Source organism: Geotrypetes seraphini, chromosome 7 (genome assembly GCF_902459505.1).
Source record: "Geotrypetes seraphini chromosome 7, aGeoSer1.1, whole genome shotgun sequence".
In the NCBI taxonomy this organism is placed as follows: domain Eukaryota; kingdom Metazoa; phylum Chordata; class Amphibia; order Gymnophiona; family Dermophiidae; genus Geotrypetes; species Geotrypetes seraphini.
In genome coordinates this window covers 15487847-15513834 of record NC_047090.1, presented here as the reverse complement: position 1 = coordinate 15513834, position 25988 = coordinate 15487847, and the positions used below count along the sequence as shown (strand labels likewise).

The 25988-nt window shown below is 43.0% G+C and overlaps 1 protein-coding gene across 1 annotated transcript in view; it reads right to left on the bottom strand.

Moving 5' to 3' along the window:
• Nucleotides 1-25988, bottom strand: part of TRHDE (thyrotropin releasing hormone degrading enzyme) — a 404597-nt gene that overhangs the window by 353991 nt on the left and 24618 nt on the right. Inside the window, exon 2 of the mRNA XM_033951769.1 lies at nt 13060-13333. Coding sequence (XP_033807660.1) covers nt 13060-13333 — 274 coding nt within the window. The remainder of the gene's footprint in view (nt 1-13059; nt 13334-25988) is intronic.

The window sequence follows — 25988 nt, the reverse complement described above, 5'->3', positions numbered from 1 at the left end:
GGACAATTTTTTGGACGAGAATTAGTATAAATATAGACATACTAGTGGTCTGGACAATCAAACGGCTGGACATAGAAGTAGACGATTTTGGGGGAAAAAAAACTTTGGACGTATTTTCCAAGAATGGACTATGGACGCTGCCGACTTTGGGCGACTAGCACTCTAGGCCCAAAATGGACTTAGATGCTTGTTTTGATTATGCCCCTCTACGGCACTTAACACTTGCATTGTGAGGTCATAGAGCTTTATAGTTAGAGAAACATAGAAAAATGATGACTGACAGAGGCCAAATAGCCAAGACAGTTGTCCATCCACTGTCTCTTTCTCTCTCTATTGTCTAAGGCTCTTAACATTTACATCCCCTCTCCCTATTGGCTAAGGCTCTTTACACCTACATTGTGAGGTCATAGAGCTTTATGGTTATAGAAACATGATAGATACACCCAATCAAAATTAGTAGTAATCGTACTCAAACTCCTAATCTGAGCCAACAATAAAACTAAAGAATAGAACAGGCATGTGACCATTTCCCTCTCAATAAGCTAGCGGGGAACATAACTACGGACCAAGCACATATTGAAGCTAATCCATATGCTGTTCTGAAGAAGCTCTTATTAACCTATAGAGAGCGAAACGGAGATCTTCCGTCTGGGAACTGAGTGTGGGAAGTCCGTCGGGCAGTTGCTTACCCGAGTTAAGTACCACACGTTTACAGCATTTAACCAGAGCAAAAACTAATTTATTATAAAATCAACAACAGTATAAAGTATTTACCAAAAATAAAAAGGCATATAGAGAAAATAAGACAGTATCTGATGATAGCCCAGCTGCAGGTCTAACAACCATGATAAGTTCTGGCTGCTGATCTTGGGCACTTGAGGTATTTAGTTTTCGTCTCTATTCACATGCCTGTTCTATTCTTTAGTTTTATTGTTGGCTCAGATTAGGAGTTTGAGTATAGAAACATGATGGCACATAAAGGCCAAATGGCCTATCCAGTCTGTTCATCTGCAGCATCTCTTCCTCTCCCTAAGAGATCCCAAATGCCTGTCCCACGCTTTCTTGAATTCTTATGCTCACTCCCAATTAGGCCAGAGTTTTCTTGGCCTAAATGAGTGCGCCTGTTATTCTCATACCAGCACCCCAAAATCCACCCAGATTCCGCCCCTAAACACACCTACTTTATGGTAGGTGCCTGGGTGTAGACACCCACCTCAACATGCCAGGTGCCTACCGGATAATTAAGATTTTAATTGTTTATTAATTTATTTTAATGGCATTTTCAAGTCTCAGCACCGATCGAGCGAATTACGAAAATTAAGTTAGGTGCCTGGATCGGATAGGCAGGCGCCATTCATAGAACCAGAGCTTTGGCGCCACTGAAAATGACCGTTTGGCGCCTTAAGCAAAACTGACCCATTTTAGGGGCATTCAGGAGTCTGCACTTGGCCAGTTCAGTTCCGATATTCAGCAGTTAACCGGCTATGATTAACTGCCCCTGAGTTGTTGTTTTTCCCTTAGAGTTCTTTGTTTTTACGTTTTAGAGTGTTGCCGATTTCTGCCCTTTATTTGCATACTCCATGACAGCTTTTGTTTTTTTAAGCTTGCGTCCATAACAGTTTAAATTCATTTCTGTATACTTCCTTTGCAGTGTGTTTTGTACTCTGCCGTTAGCCAAGGTACTATTATTATCATTTTTTTTACCTCTTGTTCTAATTTTCAATGGTCTAGGAGCTCAATAATCACATTTCATGGTCCATTTTTCTATTCATTGCACTTTCTTCTGTTCATAAACCACATCTATTAGATTGCACATATCTTTCTTCTCCTGCATCCGAGATTCTGTTCCTATCTCATCTGTTTTTTTCATGACAATGATTAATGCTTTATATCATTTACAGTTCATATTTTATTCATTTGCCTATATACATATATATATCAAATTTACATACTATATACAATTTGAGTGTTTTATATAAATGATTTGTTGCATTGTACTTTGTAAATTCTATAGACATGTGTCCTGTTTATCTTTCATATGACTTTTTACATTTCTATTTTTCAATTAGGCTTTATGTATGTCATTTTATGCGTTATATTTTTTAATAGTGCCCCCTGAAGAAGGCGTTATCCATACACCAAAACAGGGATCCTTGTTGGGACATTTGGTTTTCTGAATAAAGACTTGATCATTGCTTGACTTGCCTTTTTGTTTGTCTACTTAACTGCGTACATAGGACCATATAAAAGTCAGTCCTATCTATAAGGCCAATTCAGTGCTGAATATTGCACTTACCCGGCTATGGTTCAACCAGCTCCAGAACCTGGAAATTTAATGTCCGAGCCCAGACATGGCCCAGAATTGAATTTCTAGGCAGCCAGCAAAACGTTGAGCGTTGCCAACAGAATATCAACCCCTAAATAAATGTAAGCACATTCCCAATTCAGAAATACAACAGAACAGGCTGGAAAAATGTGTGTGACTGGATGAGTGTGTGTGTGTGTGGGAGGGGGGAGTGCGGAAATAAAGTAAGATTTGGATTCTTATGACCATCCCCAGGACTTAGGTCAGGGTTTGTTAACTCTTTGGCACACAGATGCTACCCAGAAGATGCCACAGAAAAACTCTTCAAAGAGGATTTCACGTGAACGCTCACATCTCTATAATTCCCAGGCTGGATCTGGTCCACCCCTGACTGCCGTTAAATCTCATCTACCTGGGGAACCTACCTACAGCTACTCAGGAAGTTGACTCCGTAATGGGACCCAGCGTGAAGACAGAGCACTGGCAGCTGGGAAAACAGCATCCGTTTCAAAAGCTCTGTGAATGTTTAGGAAATAGCACTGGTCACCTTCAGGCTGTGGGAATTAAATGATACTTATGCACTAATCAGGGAACAGTGATTTTCGCTGATGCTGGAGAGTTCAGTAAGCTTCCAAAAGAAGAGTGAAACTTCACCACACTCTTCTTTACAAAAGATATATAGAACCAGCTCTCTATTTTTTTTCAGACTCATCGTTAAGGAAGCTGAGCTGTGGTCACCCAGACGAGAATTTCTATATACCTATGTAACCCCTACCAGGCCGAGGGATCTTACAGCTCTAAGGTCTAGTAAACCGAGGGGAGATATTAGTGCAATGTTCAGGTCTGTCCCTCAGAGTTTTAGGGTTCCACTTTCTCCCCCTCCACATTCTTCCACTTCCACAAAAATAAAGTCCAGGCCTGGGTTTGTTCTGAGCCAGACTCTGCTCAAATAAGTCAAAAACAGCTTTAACAACAAAATACTGTTTTCACGCAGAAGAGAAAAAAGAATATAGAAATATATCCACTCCTTCGTTCTTCTGAGGCATTTCCCCTCCTTGTAAGAGACAGAATTCCTTGAAGAACACGGCCTAGGATAGCAGAGGAGGAGGGTGTGGCCCAGTGTGCACCATGGGCTTTTTTCCTATTGCGTGCAGAACAGGAGAATCACCTCCACGAGTCAATCACAAATGAACAAACAGTGGAGATGTCCTAAGAAAACAGGTCTCAAAACTCTACTTTATTCACTCATTAGGAGTCTTTTTAAAACGTTGGAAGCAGGAAGCCCGCTCTCTGTCATTTAGATAGGCGGGCCCGAAGCAGGAGTCAGAGAGCGGGCTTCCTGCTTCCAACGTTTTAAAAAGGCTCCTGATGCAGGCCGGTTGGGCCGAAACATGGACATGTCGAGTCACTGAGCGAATAAAGCAGAGTTGTGAGACACACCAGCTTACCTGTTTTCTTTGCATATCTCCACTGTTTGTTCGCTTTTTTTCCTATTGCAGCATAGTTTATAGTTTATAGTTTATTCAATTTTTGATTAAACGCTTTTTCGTTTCTTCAAAGCGTTGTACAGAATATAAAATAACTTTACAGTAAAAAAGAAAATAAAACATTTAAAACAAACTTTCTATGATCGACATAACTGACGACAGAACGTACTAGGTAATTATGGGCAGGCATGCAATAGACACAAATGGTAAAGGGGGTAAGAAATACAATTGATAAAGTAAATGTAAGAAACATTTAAGGTAAACACAAAAGGAATTAAGGAAATGGGTATGAATTAAAAACAAATATTATTTATTTAATCTCTAAAATGAGCCTCTTTTTTTTTTTTTTTTTTTTTTAATTTTTTTTTTTTTTCAGTTAAAAGCGTCGTTAAAAAGGAAACATTTTAAGTTGACTGGAGCAGGGAGGACAAACAGACCAGGCTGAGGTACATGGCAGGGGAGGAAGATGCCAATGGGATGTTTCTCAAGCAATTTGGGGTTTGTGCCAGGGGGATTCCATGGGAGGGATTCTGGAGCGGGCTGGAGTTTGTGCCAGGGGAGGATGCCAGGAGCAGGGTGAGGAGGAAGAAGATGCTTAGAGATGTACCGTGCTGGTGGGGAGTTAGTTGAGGGTTAGAATGAGGGTGGACTAGGGGCAAAGTAAATTTTGTTGGAAGATCTTGCTGGGAGCTAGAGGAACAGAGAAGGGTTAGGAGGCCGGGGTGGGTAAAGAAAGAGAAAAGCAGTTAGAGCCAGAGAGAGAGAGGGTGGAGACTGAGGAGGGAAAAGGTGGGGTGGGGATTTTCAGCTCCAGGGAGGGGAGAGGAACGAGGCCTTATAGTGGTGGAATTCTGCGTAACAAAATATTATAAATAAACTATGCAGAATTTTGCAGAATCTTATAATATTGCATGCACTGAATTTTAATTTTTTTGTGTGCAGAGTACCTAGTGGTTTTAAAGGTGCAGTGCAGTGACGCCTACTTTAGTCTCTGTGAACACACTGTCTCGTGTGCTGGGTCCCTTTCAGCACAGGGCAGCCATACTAGCGCAGAACCCATGCTAAACGCTGCCTAAGTCTCTTGCTTCCAATTATCGTCAACAACGCGGCAGCGAGGAGAACTCTAAAAAGTTATGGCTGGAGGCTCACGGTGCCACAGCCCAACAGAAGCCAGTTTCAATCGACCTGAATTCCTAAAATAGCAAACAGAAACTGCTGAATCCTCCCTATCCCCTCTCCCTCCCCAAAAGTGCTCTGTGCTGTACAGTACATTTTGCCTCACCAATCGGCTTAAAAGCTCCATCGCACTGTACCCCACTGAGCGTGTTCCATGAGCCATTTCTCCTCATTTCCCTTAATAATGTTTTTTTACAGTCCTGTAACCATTCTGTAAAGTAGCGGAAATCATCCCAGCATCCCACAGGAAAAGCCTTTCCTTACGGGAATTAGGACCGTGCCATTTGTATCCTCTTCTCTGACCTCACACAGCTTAAATGCAAACACCGGCAGGCACTTTGCGCAGAGCCCGTCGCTCCGCTATAATGGAATGGTTTTCTAATTTTTCTTTTCTTCTTTCATAGTCTTGAAACATAATTGCAGGTGGAATATTTTCTAAGATGTACTGGAGCTGCCTCCCTCGATTTGCTGGTACCGCGTGTAAAAATAGCCCCAGCTGCAACGGACAGTAAATCAGAGAAACAGCAGAGACAGAAGAAATGTGTCAGAAAGATTAAAAACAAAAAGCGTTCAATTGCCCGCCTTTGTTTGGCCAGAAAATACCATCCTAACTCCTGGACCACAGACTTAATCGGGAGATCTGGGCCAGACGTGTGCAATTCTGCATAAAAATGTTGCTGTCTCCAAGAAATGGGCTCAGCACATCACCAAGCTTTTGCTAAAGTTTATGCTGATTTTAAAATCCTTCTTTCTCTTTTTAACATTAGCAGGGCATCGGCGCTTTCAAAAAGGAGAATCACAATCTCAGCTCTGGAATGTTGCTACTCTTTGGGTTTCTGCCAGGTACTTGGGACCTGGGTTGGCCACTGTTAGAAACAAGATACTGGGCTTCATGGACTTTCGGTCTGTCCCAGTGCATCAATTCTTATGTTCTAATGTGAGCCAAGTATAGGACAATCAAGCCACTGTGACATCACTGATGAGGTTGGCTCTTAGGCATTGGTTGAATGAAGCATTATGACATCACAATCTCAGCTCTGGGATGTGTCATTGTGTCACGTCCATGCAGTAAGGCTTTTGATAGCGTCCCACATCGTAGACTTTTGAACAAGATGAGTTTGTTGGGGCTAGGAGAAATATTAACTGCATGGGTTAAAGACTGGCAAAGTGGCAGATATCAAAGGGTGGTGGTAAATGTCAGAAAAGTCAGAAGTGAACAGTGGAGTACCGCAGGGCTCAGTCCTGAGTCCAATTCTATTTAATATCTTTATACGAGATCTGCCTCAGGGACTTCGGGGTAAAATTGCATTATTTGCCGATGAAGCTAAATTATGCAACATAGTGGGCGGAGGAACCGTGCCCGACACTATGACACAGGACTTACTTTCACTGGAGCACTGGTCTACTGTTTGGCAGCTGAATTTTAATGCCAAGAAGTGTAAAGTTATGCAGAAACCTATGCAGAACCTACACTCTGAATGGTGAGACCTTAACTAGAACTGTTGCAGAACGGGACCTGGGAGTAATCATTGGTGAAGATATGAAGACAGCCAATCAAGTGGAGAAAGCCTCATCCAAAGCTAGACAGATGCTGGGTTGCATCAGCCAAAAGCCCGAAGTGGTAATGCAGCTATATAGATCCATGGTGAGACCACATCTGGAATACTGTGTACAATTTTGGAGGCCACATTATCAGAAGGATGTGCTGAGAATAGAATCGGTTCAACGGTTGGCCACCAGGATGGTCTCAGGACTCAAGGATATCCCATATGAAGAACATGTAGGTAAGTTGCAGCTATATTCTCTCGAGGAACGCAGAGAGAGGGGTGACATGAGAGAGACGTTCAAATACATTACTGGCCGTATTGAGGTGGAAGAAGGCATCTTTTTCCTTACAGGACCTACGGCAACAAGAGGGCATCCGCTAAAAATCAGGGGCGGGAGATTTCATGGTGACACTAGGAAGTACTTCTTCACCGAAAGGGTGGTTGACCGTTGGAATGATCTTCCACTTCAGGTAGTTGAGGCCAATAACGTGACTGACTTTAAGAACAAATGGGATCAACATGTAGGTTCACTTCAAAGAAGAACCTAGGGGGGAGGGTTCATTGAGTGGGCAGACTTGTCGGGCCGAAGGCCCTTTTTCTGTCATCATATTCTATGCTTCTATGTTTCTATGCATACGCAGATGCCATCTGGGGGGTGGGGCTGGGGGTGGAACAGGGCACGACAGAGGTGGAACTGAGTGATCCTGGGGGGCGTGGCAATGGGTCTGGATTTTCTTGAAGGAGAATCTGGTAACCCCAGTCGCTAGACATCCTTGTGGTAGGCGCCGGTATATTAGCCTAGGGTTTTCCTGGACTATTTTACTGACATCTAAAACAGGGGTCCTTATACTAAGGCGTGCTAGCCATTATATTGCATGCTAAATATTAGCGCGCGCTAAAATGGTAGCGCGTCTTTAGTAAAAGGACCCTACAGATGCCTAGCAATGACTATGTCAACCAAGCTTATTCTCCGCCATAAACCACGCTTACTTTTCAGTTAGGCATTGATAGGCACCGGTAGCTGTCTTGACAGGTGGCGCTAGGTACGGCACTGTATTCTATGTGTAAACATTATTCATTTTTAAAAATCTTTTAAATTGTTTTTTTAATGGCATGGTCAATTACTATGCCAATTAAGCCAATTAAAAAAAAATTGTGGGTGAATTTTAGTTAGGCATCACTAAACGTCCATGATTAGGGTGCCTAGGGGTGCTTATCCTAGGTGCATTTTATAGCAGGGGTAGACGGAGATAGGGGCTCACCCACTAATGGGAAAATTAGGGTGTGGCCATTGTTTATTCAGTTTTTTGATTAAACGCTTTTTCGACTCTACAAAGCGTTGTACAAGGTATAAAATAACATTTATACAAAAATATAACAATTAAAACATACTTTCCTATAAAAACTGCAAGACTAACAACAATACAAACTAGGTAAAATATTGACCAACGGGCCAAGGACACAAATGGGAAGGGGGGAGAAATACAATTGAAGTAGAAAATGTGAGGAACATATAAGGAAAACACAAAAGGGACCAGGGAACAATGTAAAAAAGAACACGGAAAAATTGATCACTAAAATACAATAGTTCAGTTAAAAGCATCTTTAAAAAGAAAGCACTTTAAGTTGCTTTTAAAATTAAGAAGAGTAGAAAAATCAGCCATTTTACCCCAGCAGTAAAAATGGCCTTAGCACATGAAAAATAACCTACATAAGGATGAATTGAGGCCACTTTTTAAACAGTTAGGACAACAAAAAGGCCAGTCTAATTGTATCTGGCCAGTTATCTTGGAAGATCAGCCCATATTATGTGACAAGTTAGGATAAAATCTTGTACTGAAAAAACTTGTACTGTAACCCGTTAACTGTATATTATGTATGTTAACCTGTAACCCATTCTGAGCTCTTTGGGGAGAACAGGATAGAAATCGAATTAAATATATAAATCCATAAAGGGTAGAGAGAACGAGAGGGCACTCTCTAAAGTTAAAAGGGGACAGATTCCGTACAAACGTAAGGAATGTCTTCTTAGAACATAAGAACTGCCATCTTCGGAACAGACCCTGGGTCCATCAAGTCCGGTGATCCGCTCCCGCGGAGGCCCAACCAGGTGTAACCTGGTGAAAACTTAGTCACCCGTATCCCTCTACGCGCCTTTCGAGGAGATGTGCATCTAACTTGCCCTTAAATCCCAGAACGGTGGGTTCCGCAGTAATCTCTGCCGGGAGAATGTTCCAGGTGTCCACCACTCGCTGTGTGAAGCGGAACTTCCTGGCATTTCTCCTGGGCTTGTCTCTCCTCAGCTTCAGTCCATGACCTCTTGTCCTAGTCACATTTGACAACGTAAATAACTTTTTGTCCTGCTCTATCTTATCGATTCCTTTTATTATTTTAAAAGTCTCAATCAGATCCCCTCGCAGTCTCCTCTTCTCGAGGGAGAACAGTCCCAGTTTTCTAAGTCGTTCTTTGTAGCTCAAGTTCTCCATACCTTTTATCAACTTCGTTGCTCGCCTCTGCACCCTCTTCATCAGTTTCATATCCTTCTTTAGATAGGGAGACCAGTGTTGGACACAGTATTCCAAGTGTGGTCTGACCATTGCTCTATAAAGCGGCATTATGACCCTTTATAGAGCAATGGTCAGACCACATTTGGAATACTGTGTCCAACACAGGTCCCAGAGAGTGGTAGAAAACTGGAACGCTCTTCCGGAGTCTGTCATAGGGGAAAACACCCTCCAGGGATTCAAGATAAAGTTAGACAAGTTCCTGCTGAACCGGAATGTATGCAGGAAAGGCTAGACTCAGTCAGGGCGCTGCTCTTTGACCTACGGGCCACCGTGGGAGCAGACTGCTGGGCGCAATGGACCACTGGTCTGACCCAGCAGCAGCAATTCTTATGTTCTTATGATCTGGTTGCCACCTATAACCTAATAGTCAAGCCTGGCATTGAATATCTATATCTATGTCATATTCTGTCCACATAAGAATAGTTTTACTGGTTCAGACTAATGGTCCATGAAGTCCAGTAGCCCATTCTCACGGTGGCCAATCCAGGTCACTAGTACCTTGTCAAAACCCAAGGAGTAGCAATATTCCATTCAGAATCCCAAAGAGTAGCAACATTCCTTGCTACCGATCCAGGGCAAGCAGTGGCTTCCCCCATGTCTTTCTCAATAACAGACGATGGACTTTTCCTCCAGGAACTTGTCCAAGCCTTTCTTAAAACCAGCTCTACAACCTCTGCCAACACATTCCACAGCTTAACTATTCTCTGATTGAAAAAATTTTTCTCCCTATTGGTTTTAAAAGTATTTCCCTGTAACTTCATCGAGTGTCTCCTAGTCCTTGTTAATTTTTGATGGTGAAAAATCGATCCACAGTGGTCAACATCTTTAAACTTGCAGACTGCCTTCGGCTGAATATGGGAGATGGGTATTTATATTTTATCTTATTTGCTGTACATACCTTTCCAACCAAAATGGTTTACAATAAAATTTGAAAATTTACAGAAATAGAACAATACTCAACAACCTGCAACAACCCAAAACAAGTTATTCCAGGAGAAAGCAGGTATTGAAAATAGTTCATGCACACCTAAAATGATATCCTGCCCAAACCCCTTTCTGTCACTTCTTCCCTTATCAGACAGGGTTAAGATTTAATCCAAATTCTTTTGCCTACGTCTGGGTAATCCAAGGACCGTAGACACTACGCCTACTGAAAGCAAACCATATACACAGACACTGAACGTGTCAGTACACAAGTCAGACGCTACTTTGCATCCCCAGAAAACTCTGCAGCAGCCTTCTTCCAATCAACAGCATCCATCTCAGAAAGCAGTTTACAATATATGTTAATGAAATAAATTTTTCATTTAAATACAAACCACAAATGCTGAACAAGGCTCTTTTTTTTTCCCCAACGTAAGCATTCTGCATGGATTGTGTTCTACCCACTAGATTTGCCTTGCAAACTCAATGAGAAATCAATAAGAATAGATTAAAAGCTTTCGGGGAGGGGTGGGGGGGTCTTTCAGAAGGCGTCCTAGCATATTTTCCACTTCCTAGACGTGCCAATCAGAATTTTTTCTACATTAGCCCTCAGATTCTATATATGGCGTCCAGATGCACACCAAAGTAATGAGCTCGGACGCGTCAATAATTGATTGCTCCAATTACTGAAGCTAATTGGTGCCCATTAGAATTTGCGCATGCATCTGGCCGTTTGCTATGCTATTAGGCAGTGCGCCTAAATCCCACAGTCTGTAGCTCAAAAGGGGATGTGGCCATGGGAAGCAAGGGCGTGTCAGGGATAATCCAAAACGTTGTGTTCATAGTTTTTGAATATTGGGTACGTATACTTGAGGGCCAGCGTTTACATCAGATTTCAGTAGGCGTATGTCTGGCACTTAACATTTAGGTGCAGGAATCAATGCTAAGCATAATTCTATGAAGGGTGTGAAGTGAACTCCTTATAGAATCACGCTTAGCACGGATCTTTTCAGGTTGTCATTTTTGGGCGCAATTTATAGCATCCAGCCCCGAGTATCTCTTCGTCATTTAAAAGTAAATAAATGCTACAGAGGCAGGCAGAAAAGGAAATAAGGCCCATACCAGGATGCTCCAGGGATCAGGGGTCCTTCTGTAATTGAAAGAAACCTTTAGATCATTTATTGTTTCATTGCCCATATATTATGAATTTTTGGAAATCAATTTGGGACCAAATTAATAATTTATTAGATAACCCAGTGGCATTATCTTATGATACTGTGATATTTGGTATGGAAATGAGAGCAAAACGTCAGATTTCTGCGAACAACAATAAATTATTACTAATAATGACTGGGGTTGCCATTCAGCAAATTACATATAATTGGAAGGATTGGAAGAGATTAAATTATAACTTTTGGTGGAATTCTTTATGCCATATCTATAAAATGGAAAGATTTATTGCTTTACAAAGGGGATACTTTAAGAAGTTTCAGGATGTGTGGAAACCATTAACAAAATATTGTAAGGATTAAGTAAAATTATTTCCCTTTTAATTATCAGTTCAGGATATAGGGAGGGGGGTATTTTTCTTATTACATATATTATATAATAATGGAAGATATGGATGGGAGGGATGGGAAAGGGGAAGGGATAAAATGTATATAATGTACCAATTATTGTTTATAAGTGATATATTTATTGTTACTGTGAATGAATATATTTTACACGTAATGTAATTTTGAAAATGAATAAAGAATATTAAAAAAAAAAGAAACCTTGAGTAGGTTGTCAATTGAGTTTCAAAATGGCTTCCAAGCTGCAACAGCTGTATTTGGTAAGAAAGCTAGAGGAGAGTGGCTCTCATTTTGAAGCCACTTCCAGATAGGCCCACTAGCCTACCATGGCTGGTCCCCCAGGTAGGTCCAAGGGGTGATTAGGGTGTGTGTGGGGGGGGGGAGAGAGTCAATTACGGATTGAGTGATGGGTTTTAATTAAAGGGACCAGCCTGGGTGTTTTCTGTATGGATGGGGAGCAAGTTAGGGGATTTTCTTAATAGGAGTGACCTGGCTTTTCTCAAAAAATGTAAGTCTCCCTCCAACTTAGGAATCAAGGAAACTCTTATATCTTGGCATCCCAAGTCCTTTAAATTTTCTTCACACTTCTACCTCTAACCCTCTGTTGTAGTTCCTTCCTATTTCTCCTACTGTAAACCGCGTCGAGCTCTACGAATGTGGAGATGATGCGGTATACAAACCTAAGGATTAGATTAGATTAGATTAGTGATTAAAGCAGCTACCTCAGCAACCTGAGGTTGTGAGTTCAATTCCCACTACAGCTCCTTGTGACTCTGGGCAAGTCACTTAATCCCGCATTGCTCCAGGAATATTAGATAGAGTGTGAGCCTGCCGGGACAGACAGGGAAAAATGCTTGAGTACGTGAATCTACCCCACTTAGGTTATAAGTAGTGTGACCACATGGCTCCAGAAAAAAGGGGACGGATTGAGACATCCGGGTTTTACTTCCATTGAAAGCAACCAAGATGTCTCAATCTGTTCTCCTTACTTCCATTGCCTTCAATGGAAGTAAAATCCGTCCCCTTTTTTTCTGGAGCCATATGGTCACACTGGTAAAAGTGGTATATATAAATGCTAAAAAATAAATATTTTCTTGTAGAGGTTTTTGTCTATCTTTGTTTAGTATATACTGCTTTAATGTATTAGCCAATAGCACAGGTTTGCGCTATTGTTCAACGCTGCGCAGTAAATGTGCACCTAAGGACTTAACACCCTTTACTAAAAGAGTCCTTTAATTACTTAAAATTGAGTCAAAACTATAGGCAGTTGGACTAGGCCCACAGAACAACAGATTGTTTCTGTTTTAAATACAGCATTCGAACCACAAAAAATGAGCAAACAAAACAACCAACCACGGAATTTCTTTCATCGCAAAGACTGGAAACAACTTGCTCCGGAAGCGACTGGACAAACAGCTCCGCATCCCAAAGCCCGCCAAAAAGAGCAACGCCGAAGGATCAGGCAAAAGGAATACTTACTATAACGCCGTTCTTGGTGACGGTCTCACGGTACGTAAAGTTGCAGACCGCCCAAGCAAGATAGTACGTGGACATGAGGGGAGTCTGCGAGAAATGATCGGTCACCCATCCGTCCTCTTCAAAAACGGAGGTCTCCAGTGGCATGTTGGACAGAGAGATATAAGTGGCCTGATGTCGGATGCTGATTTTAAAGGTGGCCTTGTAGATGGGCTCATCAAAGCAAGGAAAGGCCTTTCTGGCGTGAGTGGGAGAAAACTGTGTCACCCCCAGGTACCTGAAAGAAAAGAAATGAAACATTAAGGGCGATGAAGACATCAGTGACGGAATTTAAGGATGTCTGGGACAAATACTACTATTACTACAGAGTCACAAAGAAGACAGTCCCTGCTCCAAAGAGCTTACAATCTAAACAGACACACAGAATGTCATGGATACAGTTCAGGGGAAGGGTTAATCTGCTGGCTGGGTTGGAGGGCAGAGGGGAGTACAGGACAATCCAGCCATTGTGACATCACTGATGAGGTTGGCTCTTATTGGTGGAATGAGGCATTATGACATCACAATCTCAGCTCTGCTTCCCAAAGACTGAAACTCTTAGCACTACTACTACTATTACTACTTTGACTTATTTCTATATCACTACCAGACGCACGCAGCGCTGTACAAACTCACAAAGAAGACAGTCCCTGCTTGAAAGAGCTTATAATCTAAACAGCCAAGACAGCCAGGATGTCATGGATACAGTTAAGGGGAAGGGTTAATCTGCTGGCTGGGTTGGAGGGCAGAGGGGAGTACAGGACAATCAAGCCTTTGTGACATCACTGATGAGGTTGGCTCTTATTGGTGGAATGAGGCATTATGACATCAGAGGTTAAGGATTGAAGGCTATATCAAACAGGTGGGTTTTCTGTCTGCTTTTAAACAAGGGAAGGGGCTTGATGGACAAACTTGGGTAATTTATTCCAGGCATAGGGGACAGCTAGATGAAAGGAACAAAGTCTGGCATTGGCAGTGGAGGAGAAGGGTAACGCTAAAAGTGACTTATCTGAGGAACGGAGTTCTCTGGGAGGTGGATAAGGAGAGAGAAGAGAGGAGAGATATTGAGGGGCAGCAGAATGAACACACTTGAACTGTATGCGAAGACGGATAGGGAGCCAGTAAAGTGACTTAAGGAGAGGGCTGACATGAGCGTAGCGAGGTTGGTAGAAGATGAGTCGCGCAAAGCGCAGAGAGAATAAAAGAACAAGATGGGATGCCACAGGTTGGTTTGAATATGGAAATGATAAGCTCAGTGGAGCGGCACCAGGACATAAAGGAGAAATGATAAAGTTGGCTCATGTAGAGAGAGGCAATTCGGCTTCTTTGAGCTCCCATAGAGTGATGGCAGGGTCACCCAGCAGGGGGGGACAGTGGTAGCATTTTTACAACACTCTCAGGTATCATTGGGAGGGGAAGATATCTTTTTATTTGGTTCATATGTTTCTAATTAGCTTGCCAGAAAGATCACCAGGCAACATTGTCGTTCCATGCTGATGTGATCAACGAAAGCAGTGTTCTTAAAAGCCAGTTGTAAACAACTTATGTGGGGCATTATTTGCTCCTTAGTGCCTATTAAAAGACTCTAATGCTAGGTGTGTTGTCCTACCACAGCATTCAAGAAGTCACCGGGTGTTACATAGTAAATGACATGCAAATGCATTTAAAGCAGTTCATTACCATGTAAATCCCATATCACGGCAAGTGGTGTGCAATGGGCTCACACTGCAAGCTGCAAAATACTTGCTCAGCGTCTGGTAGCACTATAGAAGTAATTCATAGCAGTAGTGTGAAGAATTTCAGTCTCTGGGAAGCAGAGCTGAGATTGTGATGTCATAATGCCTCATTCCACCAATAAGAGCCAACCTCCTCAGTGATGTCACAATGGCTTGATTGTCCTGAACTCCCCTCTGCCCTCCAACCCAGCCAGCAGATTAACCCTTCCCCTTAACTGTATTCATGACAACCTGTTTGTCTGTCTTGCCTGTTTAGATTGTAAGCTCTTTGGAACAGGGACTGTCTTCTTTGTGTCTCTGTACAGTGCTGCGTGTGTCTGGTAGCGCTATAGAAATAACTCATAGTAGTAGTAGTATTGTGAAGAGTTTCAGTCTTTGGGAAGCAGAGCTGAGATTGTGATGTCATAATGCCTCATTCCACCAATAAGAGCCAACCTCCTCAGTGATGTCACAATGGCTTGATTGTCCTGTACTCCCCTCTGCCCTCCAACCCAGCCAGCAGATTAACCCTTCCCCTTAACTGTATCCATGACATCCTGTTTGTCTGTCTTGCCTGTTTAGATTGTAAGCTCTTTCGAGCAGGGACTGTCTCCTTTGTGACTGTGTAAAGTGCTACATGTGTCTGGTAGCACTATAGAAATAATTCATAGTAGTAGTAGTGGGCATTGAGTGATGTAGCATTGCAATTTAGCCATGATCAGTCCCCTTTAAGAGACGGCCAAGGAGCATGGGGGCCACGGTTTGGCAATCAATTCTTTTAGGCCGATGGAATAACGTTGCTTGATTGGTGTTTTGTAAGCAGTGTTCTTCATTCACCAGTACCTGGGGCACCTGACATACTCCTGTGGGTAAATCAAGGTTCGGTAAAAAGTCTATTTCTTACTGCACTTTGATAAGTCTCTCCCCTCCCCCCGTTGAATAAAAAAATTATCCACCACAATTTGTTTGGTGAACTTATTTCTTCTTATTAAAAGCCTGACACTCAAAGGCACGTGATGCTTCTGTAAAATTCAAGGGATCGCTTTATAAAGATATAAATAAAATAGATGCACGGTATTATATACAGATATAGATATGAAGAACCAGAGCAGAAGAACACCACAGTCAGACTGAAGCTAAAATTCTGTCATCGCAATATTCATGGTTAGTGCATTTGTAGATCCCTGGTAGATTAAATTCCTATTATATATAATGTGAGCAGAGTGCTACACCAGAAGCTGCCTTCCAGATGCGGTTAATAATGATTAATGCTCCCCTCCTGCACTACAGGAGTACTTCATGTTCTGCCAACATAGTTTCATTCAGCTGGGTGACGTGTGAAAATAATACGAAGCTCTGGAGTACAAAACACACCGGCACGCTCGTTCGACGAGCATTGCACTTTTCCTAACCCTCCACAGTTGCACTATGGGCCTGTCCTTTGACGCTCAGTTGGAAGAGCCTCAAGGGCTGTTATTCCCCCCTCCCCCTCCCCCGTCCCCTGGTTGATTATCTGTATATTAATTGCAAGCCATGCAGTATTGCACTAGGGCCCTAAAGACCAGCTTCTCTTCGGAGGCACTGTGTTCTCCCAGGGGTGTGTAGTGACAAACAAGCGCCTATCCCATCCGGTGGCAAGTCATACGCGCGCGAGACAAATGCGGGTGGACAACCGAGTTCAAGACAATTCAGCGCGACGATAATCCAGTGCACAAGTGCGCGGAGCGCGCCAGAAAATATTAACAACACAATCACGCGCACGCTCACGTAAAGATGGCATTGTCAACGTGACGGTGTTTTGCAAATGCCTTTTTAATCACTATGGTTACCTAGCCTCTTGTCTTACGCACTTGTCTTGCGCTCAGATGTCTTGCGCTCACTTGTCTTGCTCATGCATTTGACTGTGAACCGGTCGCGTTCAGTTGTCTTGCACTCACTTATCTTGCGCTCAGACATCTTGCGCTCACTTGTCTTCGCGCATTTGGCTGCGCTCACTTGTCTTCGCGCATTTGGCTGCGCTCACTTGTCTTCGCGCATTTTGGCCGCGCGCATTTGACTATGAACCGTTCCATCCTGTTCGGAAAGCAATTAGAAACGGTTCCATTTGTCTCAGTCTCTGTCTAAAACTTTCGCGGCAGGAGCAGCGTCACGACGAAGGGGAAAACAAGCTTGAAATGTAAATATATTAAGCAGAGTCTAAAAAGCAATTGACCTTTATTTCACCAAACATATTTCAACCTAGAAAGAAGAGCTAGCTGCTGCTCAGTGATTAATGCTGCCCTAGAAAAAGTGCATTTTCTTTCCAAATGAAGGGCGAGTTTTTAGTTTTGCATTCAAGCATGCTATGAAGCCGCTGAGCGATCCTTTTCCCTTTGAAAAATAACGTATTGGGATGTAGGAGGATCAGCCAGAATTTTTCCACTAAATGTCATTTCTTATGTCATTTGTTGGGACTGCTGGGGAGTGTGTGGCACAGCGGTTAGAGCCACAGCCTCCGCGCCCTGAGGTTGTGGGTTCAAATCCCACGCTGCTCCTTGTGACCCTGGGCAAGTCACTTAATCCCATTGCCCCAGGTACATTAGATAGATTGTGTGAGCCTGCCAGGACAGACAGGGAAAAATGCTTGAGAGCCTGAATAAATTCATGTAAACTTGGGTGAACCCAGCCCTGAGCAAGCAACATAGAGTTGTGGGCCGCGAGACCCCCAGAACATATCACCCCAGGTAGTGAGGGATCTGCATACCAAGTTTCGTTCAAATCGGTCCCACAGCTTTTTACATTTTTTCCATTGACTTGAATGGGTGAAATCAGATTTTCTGTTTGTAGCTCCGCCCACGTGTGCAGGTGGGCCGCGAGACCCCCAGAACATATCACCCCAGGTAGTGAGGGATCAGCATACCAAGTTTCGTTCAAATTGGGCAAGCCATTTTTGCGTTGGCAGCTTTTTACATTTTTTCCATTGACATGAATGGGTGAAATCTGATTTTCTGTTTGTAGCTCCGCCCACGTGTGCAGATGGGCCGCGAGACCCCCAGAACATATCACCCCAGGGAGTGAGGGATCTGCATACCAAGTTTCGTTCAAATCGGTCAAGCCGTTTTTGAATTACTGTGAGAATGGCAGCTTTTTACATTTTTTCCATTGACATGAATGGGTGAAATCTGATTTTCTGTTAGTAGCTCCGCCCACGTGTGCAGGTGGGCCACGAGACCCCCAGAACATATCACCCCAGGTAGTGAGGGATCTGCATACCAAGTTTCGTTCAAATCGGTCCCACAGCTTTTTACATTTTTTCCATTGACTTGAATGGGTGAAATCAGATTTTCTGTTTGTAGCTCCGCCCACGTGTGCAGGTGGGCCGCGAGACCCCCAGAACATATCACCCCAGGTAGTGAGGGATCAGCATACCAAGTTTCGTTCAAATTGGGCAAGCCATTTTTGCGTTGGCAGCTTTTTACATTTTTTCCATTGACATGAATGGGTGAAATCTGATTTTCTGTTTGTAGCTCCGCCCACGTGTGCAGATGGGCCGCGAGACCCCCAGAACATATCACCCCAGGTAGTGAGGGATCTGCATACCAAGTTTCGTTCAAATCGGTCAAGCCGGTTTTGAATTACTGTGAGAATGGCAGCTTTTTACATTTTTTCCATTGACATGAATGGGTGATATCTGATTTTCTGTTTGTAGCTCCGCCCACGTGTGCAAGTGGGCCGCGAGACCCCCAGAACATATCACCCCAGGGAGTGAGGGATCTGCATACCAAGTTTCGTTCAAATCGGTCAAGCCGTTTTTGAATTACTGTGAGAATGGCAGCTTTTTACATTTTTTCCATTGACATGAATGGGTGAAATCTGATTTTCTGTTAGTAGCTCCGCCCACGTGTGCAGGTGGGCTGCGAGACCCCCAGAACATATCACCCCAGGGAGTGAGGGATCTGCATACCAAGTTTCGTTCAAATCGGTCAAGCCGTTTTTGAATTACTGTGAGAATGGCAGCTTTTTACATTTTTTCCATTGACATGAATGGGTGAAATCTGATTTTCTGTTTGTAGCTCCGCCCACGTGTGCAGGTGGGCCGCGAGACCCCCAGAACATATCACCCCAGGTAGTGAGGGATCTGCATACCAAGTTTCGTTCAAATCGGTCAAGCCGGTTTTGAATTACTGTGAGAATGGCAGCTTTTTACATTTTTTCCATTGACATGAATGGGTGATATCTGATTTTCTGTTTGTAGCTCCGCCCACGTGTGCAAGTGGGCCGCGAGACCCCCAGAACATATCACCCCAGGGAGTGAGGGATCTGCATACCAAGTTTCGTTCAAATCGGTCAAGCCGTTTTTGAATTACTGTGAGAATGGCAGCTTTTTACATTTTTTCCATTGACATGAATGGGTGAAATCTGATTTTCTGTTAGTAGCTCCGCCCACGTGTGCAGGTGGGCTGCGAGACCCCCCAGAACATATCACCCCAGGTCGTGAGGGATCTGCATACCAAGTTTCGTTCAAATCGGTCAAGCCGTTTTTGAATTACTGTGAGAATGGCAGCTTTTTACATTTTTTCCATTGACATGAATGGGTGAAATATGATTTTCTGTTAGTAGCTCCGCCCACGTGTGCAGGTGGGCCGCGAGACCCCCAGAACATATCACCCCAGGTAGTGAGGGATCTGCATACCAAGTTTCGTTCAAATCGGTCAAGCCGTTTTTGCGTGATCACGGCACATACACACATACATATACACATACATACCTCCGATTTTATATATATAGATAGAGAGTTTTACCTCATGCAAAATTGTCATTTCTTTAATAAGACATTAACTATTTTTTCTGCGGCCCTCCAAGTACCTACAAATCCAAAATGTGGCCCCGCAAAGGGTTTGAGTTTGAGACCACTGCGTTAGGTAGAATGTGAGCCCACCAGGACAGACAGGGAAAAATGCTTGAGTACCTGAATGTAAATCCACTTAGGCTATAAGTGGTATCTAAAAAGTAAATATTTCTTTTTCTTTTGCTATGTTTTTCCTCATGGAATGAAATTTGCTGAACATGCGCTCTTTCTGAAAGAGCACGCACTAGGAACACATGTGCAGCGGTTCGCCATGTGTGGTAGTTCACACATGCACAGTGGGTGCCCTCTTTGCAAACAGCGGGAAATCTTATTGGCGAATGATTTTTTTTTTGGGGGGGGGACTTTTTTACGTTTGTTTTCATTTCATAATGGCATGTGACGATGTAGGTTAGGTCATCATTTCTCATATTGTTGAAAATGAATGCCACTCCCTTATTGAATGTTGATAAAATTTAATGGCAACATTCAGACACGAGACTAGCTTTCAACAGAATCAGTATCTAGCGTGATTGATACTTGTCCCCTATGGTTAATCAAAGCCGGAAGATAGGATTTAAGTATGCCTTCAACCACCTAGTATACTCTAGAGGAGAGGAGGGTCAAGGGAGATATAAGAACATAAGAACATAAGAAGTGCCTCCGCCGGGTCAGACCATAGGTCCATCCTGCCCGGCAGTCCGCTCCCACGGCGGCCCAAACAGGTCACGACCTGTCTGAATCACCAGAAGGGGCTCCCTTGCCACCTTGGTTTCTCATTGAAGTCCTATCTTCCCATCGAAGTCCTAACCCTCCGGTCTTGCACATGCACGACCTGTTGGGTTTCTATACTTATTACCTGGTTAGCTTTCTATACTTGTGTTACATCCCAGCTCCTCCCTCAGTATCCCACGATCCCTTTATCCCTCAGGAATCCGTCCAATCCCTGTTTGAATCCCTGTACCGTACTCTGCCTGATCACTTCCTCCGGTAGCGCATTCCAAGTGTCCACGACCCTTTGGGTGAAGAAAAACTTCCTTGCATTTGTTTTGAACCTATCTCCCTTCTGTTTCTCCGAATGCCCCCTCGTACTTGTTGTCCCCCTCAGTCTGAAGAATCTGTCCCTATCCACCCTCTCTATGCCCCTCATGATCTTGAAGGTCTCTATCATATCTCCCCTGAGCCTCCTTTTTTCCAGAGAGAAGAGCCCCAGCCTATCCAACCTCTCGGCGTATGGGTAGTGTTCCAGCCCTCTTACCAGTTTCGTTGCTCTCCTTTGGACTCTCTCAAGTACCGCCATGTCTTTCTTGAGGTGCGGCGACCAATACTGAACGCAGTATTCCAGATGTGGACGCACCATCGCTCGATACAATGGCATGATGACTTCCCGCGTCCTGGTTGTTATGCCCCTCTTTATGATGCCCAGCATCCTGTTGGCTTTTTTTGAGGCTGCTGCGCACTGTGCAGATGGCTTCAGTGATGCATCCACCATTTAAATGATACCAACATTTAAATACTTGAAAAGTATTCATATAGAAAAATAAATATTTTCCAGAGAAAGGAAAATGGTAAAACTGGTTCAGTCAGTGGCGCGCCAGCACGCCGACAATCCAGCGCTGACAATTCAGTGCAAGACAGAAGCGCGTGGGGGGAAAAAATAATTTTTAAAGAGCTCCGACGGGGGGTTTGGGGTGGCAACCCCCTCCCCCCCACTTTATTGGTTAGTGTTCGCGCTGCTGTTGGAGGGGGGTTCAGGGGTTGGAAACCTCCATTATAGAGAAAACTGAACTTTTTCAGATTTTTTTGGGAAAAGTTCCGTTTTCTCTATAATGTGGGGGGTTTCACCCCTCCCCCCCCCGCAATGGCAGCGCGAACACTAACCAATAAAGTGGGGGGGGGTTGCCACCCAAACCCCCCAGTCGGAGCTCTTTAAAAATTATTTTTTCCCCCGCGCGCTTCTGTCTTGCGCCAAATTGTCGGTGCTGGATTGTTGGCGCGCTGGCGTCTGGTGCGCGATTATCCCGTCACCGGTAAAACTAGAGGGCTTGAATTGAGGTTGCAGGGTGGAAGACTTAGGAGTAAAGCTAGGAAATTCTTTTTCACGGAGAGGGGAGGGGGGGTAGATGCCTGGAATGCCCTCCCGAGGGAGGTGGTGGAGATGAAAACAGTGACGGAATTCAAAAGAGCGTGGGACGAACACAGAGGATCTCTAATTAGAAAATGAATGGTAGAAAACAAACTAAGGCCGGTACTGAGCATCCTGTATATGGTGATTTGGGTTTAGGATGAGTTGGGGAGGGCTTTGATGGAAGCTCCAGTGACAGGATGGTTAGGATGGGCTGGAGTGGGCTTCAATGTCAAATCCATAAGTACCGGGCGGACTTCTATGGTCTATTGCCCAGAAATATTAAAGAAAAGACAATTTAAATATGAATGCATAATAAGTGTGAATTTTGGGCAGACTGGATGGACCGTTCAGGTCTTATCGGCTGTCATTCACTATGTTATTATGTCGCCTGGAATAATCGCTCCTTAAATCAAGACATTTTCCAAAAGGATTTATGATCTATCATTAACAGTCCCTTAATGTCGAAATTTGGACCCAACAGATTGAAACTACTAATCAGTCCATTTCAAATGTTCCTTTTCTATGCAAGTTGATTGAGTAAACTATTGTACATTTCTCAACTATAAGACCATAAGAACAATGGTCTATCAAGCCCAGTAGTCCATTCTCATGGTGGCCAATCCAGGTCCCTAGTCCTTTTAGACAAGAAAGTGGAGCAGAAATAATCATTTTGGCCCGGTCTTTTGACTAACGTATGGAAACAGATAAGGGCCATAACAGTTTACTGAACCTCCTGGACAACAGTATGCAAATCAATTGATCATCTTATTTTTCTTGAATGCCTTACTTCCATTAGTAAAGGAGAAAGGTTCTGCCTCCTCTCTTGCCAGTCAGGTTTTCAAGGTATCCACAATGAATATGCATGAAAGAAATTTGCATATAAAGGAGGCAAGATATGCAAATCAAGTTTATGCAAATTCAATGTGGGTATCCTGAAAACCTGACCAGTATGGGGGTACTCCAGGACCAAGTTGAGATACACTGTCCTAGGGTATCAACAATGACACCTTTCTTTGTAGTTCTCTAGTTTCTTCCCTTGGTTAAAATTATTCAGAAATTCTAAGTTCGATATTTTTATATAATGTTCCCAAAACACAACCAAAGTAAAAAAATAACAACCCAATTCAAATTATATGAATAATCACTGAATTAAATCTTCACCAACCTGCATATTACTCACTCGTTCATATCCCTCAGTTCCAGCAGAAAGGAGCATAATTCGAGTTCTTGGAAACAAGAACTCTGGGACAACCCTCGAGGGGAGGAATGCGGACCTAGTGCCTAACCCTCGGCAAGCCACAACCTGCTCTGAGCATTTGATCTCAGACTAGCAAGGACATTCGGCCTACACCCTCAGTAGGCTGGGAAAGGACACTCTGCCTACACCCTCGGTAGGCGGTGAAAGGACACTCAGCCTATACCTTTGATAGGCAGAGAAAGGATACTTGGCCTACCGTCCCAAGTGGGCGGTACCAGGGGCATGACAATAACACAGAAGAAGGGAGATGGATTGAAGAACATAGGTAGCCATAAACTATGAATATAAAGCAGAAATGGGAAAGAAACAAATGTTGAAGATTTTGACTTGAGCAGTGTTGCCGCTTATAAATCAAACAATCCTTCTGAATCCCTCCAAACTGAAGCAGCTTTTTTAAAGTGAAACACTTAAAAGAAATAGGTGTGGAGGTTTCAGCGGTGTAAAGCAAGGAGTGGAGTAGAAGCACTTTTGACTTATTTATGAAGGCTTTATTTATAATGCTTTACTGGACCTGGCTACAAACTAAACGACATTGGGCTGTAATTTTTGGAGGTTTTCATGCCTATGAGGATGCACTGAGAGGTTTGTGAGGATCTATGTGACCCCGGACCATGCCCTGAGGCTTTTCCACCAAATTAAGCAATTTTAGAGGGATTAATGAACTATGTAATTGAACATAAGAACATAAGAATAGTCTTCCTGGGTCAGACAAATGCTCGATCATGCCATTCTCACGGTGGCCAATCCAGGTCCCTAGTACCTGGCTAAAACACAAGGAGTAACAATAATCAATACAGAATCACAAGGAATAGCAAGATTACGGAATCCCAAAGAGTAACAAGATTCTAGAATCCCAAAGAGTATCAACATTCCATACAGAATCTCAAAGAATAGCAAGATTCCAGAATCCCAAAAAGTGACAAGATTCTAGAATCTCAAGGAGTAGCAACATTCCATGCTACCAATCCATGTCTTTCTCAATAGCAGACAATAGGCTTTTCCTCCAGGAACTTGTCCAAACCTTTCTTAAACCAGCTACGCTATCCGCTCTTACCACAACCTCTGGCAACGCGTTCCAGAGCTTAACTATTCACTGACTGAAAAAATATTTCTTCCTATTGGTTTTAAAAGTATTTCCCTGTAACTTCGTTGAGTGTACCCTAGCCTTTGTAATTTTTGACGGAGTGAAAATTGATCTACTTGTACCCATTATGTACAATAGGGCATGGTATATAGAATTTTATTTTTTTTTAAAGAAAAATAAATATATATATACTGTACATATAGATAAGAAGTGCACATTTATCTAATGTGGTAAATTAATGATAGAAAGGAACAAATTCACCCAAAACATAGGTAAAACACTGAAAGGAAATCAAAAGGAAAAGTCACAATTCTGCCTATCCTATTACAACAAATGAAAACCATTCACTGCATATTCTTTTTGCCATTTCAACTGGAAAGAGGTTCTCCCAACAGTGCCTCCTTGTGGTTACTTAGTAAAGTTGCCATCCCTGAATCAAACACAGCTGGGCATAGGTGAGCAGACCAAATGGACCAAGAGGTCCTCGACTGTTGACACCTCCTATTCCTACTTCTATATGCATATTGCTGGCAGAAATCCAGGCTTCTGTCAACAGGTTAGCAGACTGAAGCAGAGATAGTTAGGAAATCTTACTTTTAAGCAAAAATGTGGTTTTTTAAAAAAAAATCTCTCTCTCTCTCTTAAATTGTCTTCCTGTTTAAAGCCTTTAATTGGCATAAAAGGTTTTCCATAAAGTATATCTGTCTACTTCTCTTTCAGAGCAATTTAAGGAAGTCAAAATATGTAGCTAATATTGAACAGCAAGAATTTCTGCCATTGTACGGTTGTGGTTGGCTTATTTGCAAATTTTAGGACATGTCAATTGCTTTCTTCTTAGGAAGCAGTAACAGGAGTTCCAACAGTTGTCACTTATCCTGGAGAAACCCAGCATAAACTGGCACTTGGACTAATGGAGGTGGCCTTTTCCGAAGCTGGTTTAAGCACTAACGTCTGAGCTCATAACTCGAAAGCTGTGGAATCCCTCTTTGAGACCTTCCCACCTGCGAAATGGATTGCAGCAAGTACTCACATAGGAATTATGTATAATCGCAACATTAGCACATGTTTCAAAATAAGAAAAGAAAATCAACCACTTTACAGCTGTGGCAAGTGTGCGCTAAGGCCACTTTTAGCTTAATCAAAGAGCCCCTCAGAGTTGTTCGAGGGGGTACTGAAAAGTTCTCAGTGCAGCCAACCAACTTCCTAAATCCTGAGCGTTATTTTGCCACTGAAGCTGGAAAGAGTGTTATCTCATTTCGTTAAGTGCCAATTTGCAGAAACAAAAATCTGTCTTTTGACCTTGTTTCAGATCATTATGAACCATATCCAAGTCATTCTCTTCTTGGTTGGGCTGAGAACTTTTCAGCATCCACTGGTAGTGTGAAGAGTTCCAGTGTGATGTCATAATGCCTTAGTCCACCAATAAGAGCCAACCTCATCAATGATGTCACAAGGACTTGATTGTCCTATACTTGGGAGTGCTGAAAAGTTCTCAGTGCAGCCAACCAACTTCCTAAATCCTGAGCGTTATTTTGCCACTGAAGCTGGAAAGAGTGTTATCTTATTTCGTTAAGTGCCAATTTGCAGAAACAAAAATCTATCTTTTGACCTTGTTTCAGATCATTATGAACCATATCCAAGTCATTCTCTTCTTGGTTGGGCTGAGAACTTTTCAGCATCCACTGGTAGTGTGAAGAGTTCCAGTGTGATGTCATAATGCCTTAGTCCACCAATAAGAGCCAACCTCATCAATGATGTCACAAGGACTTGATTGTCCTATACTTGGGAGTGCTGAAAAGTTCTCAGTGCAGCCAACCAACTTCCTAAATCCTGAGCGTTATTTTGCCACTGAAGCTGGAAAGAGTGTTATCTTATTTCGTTAA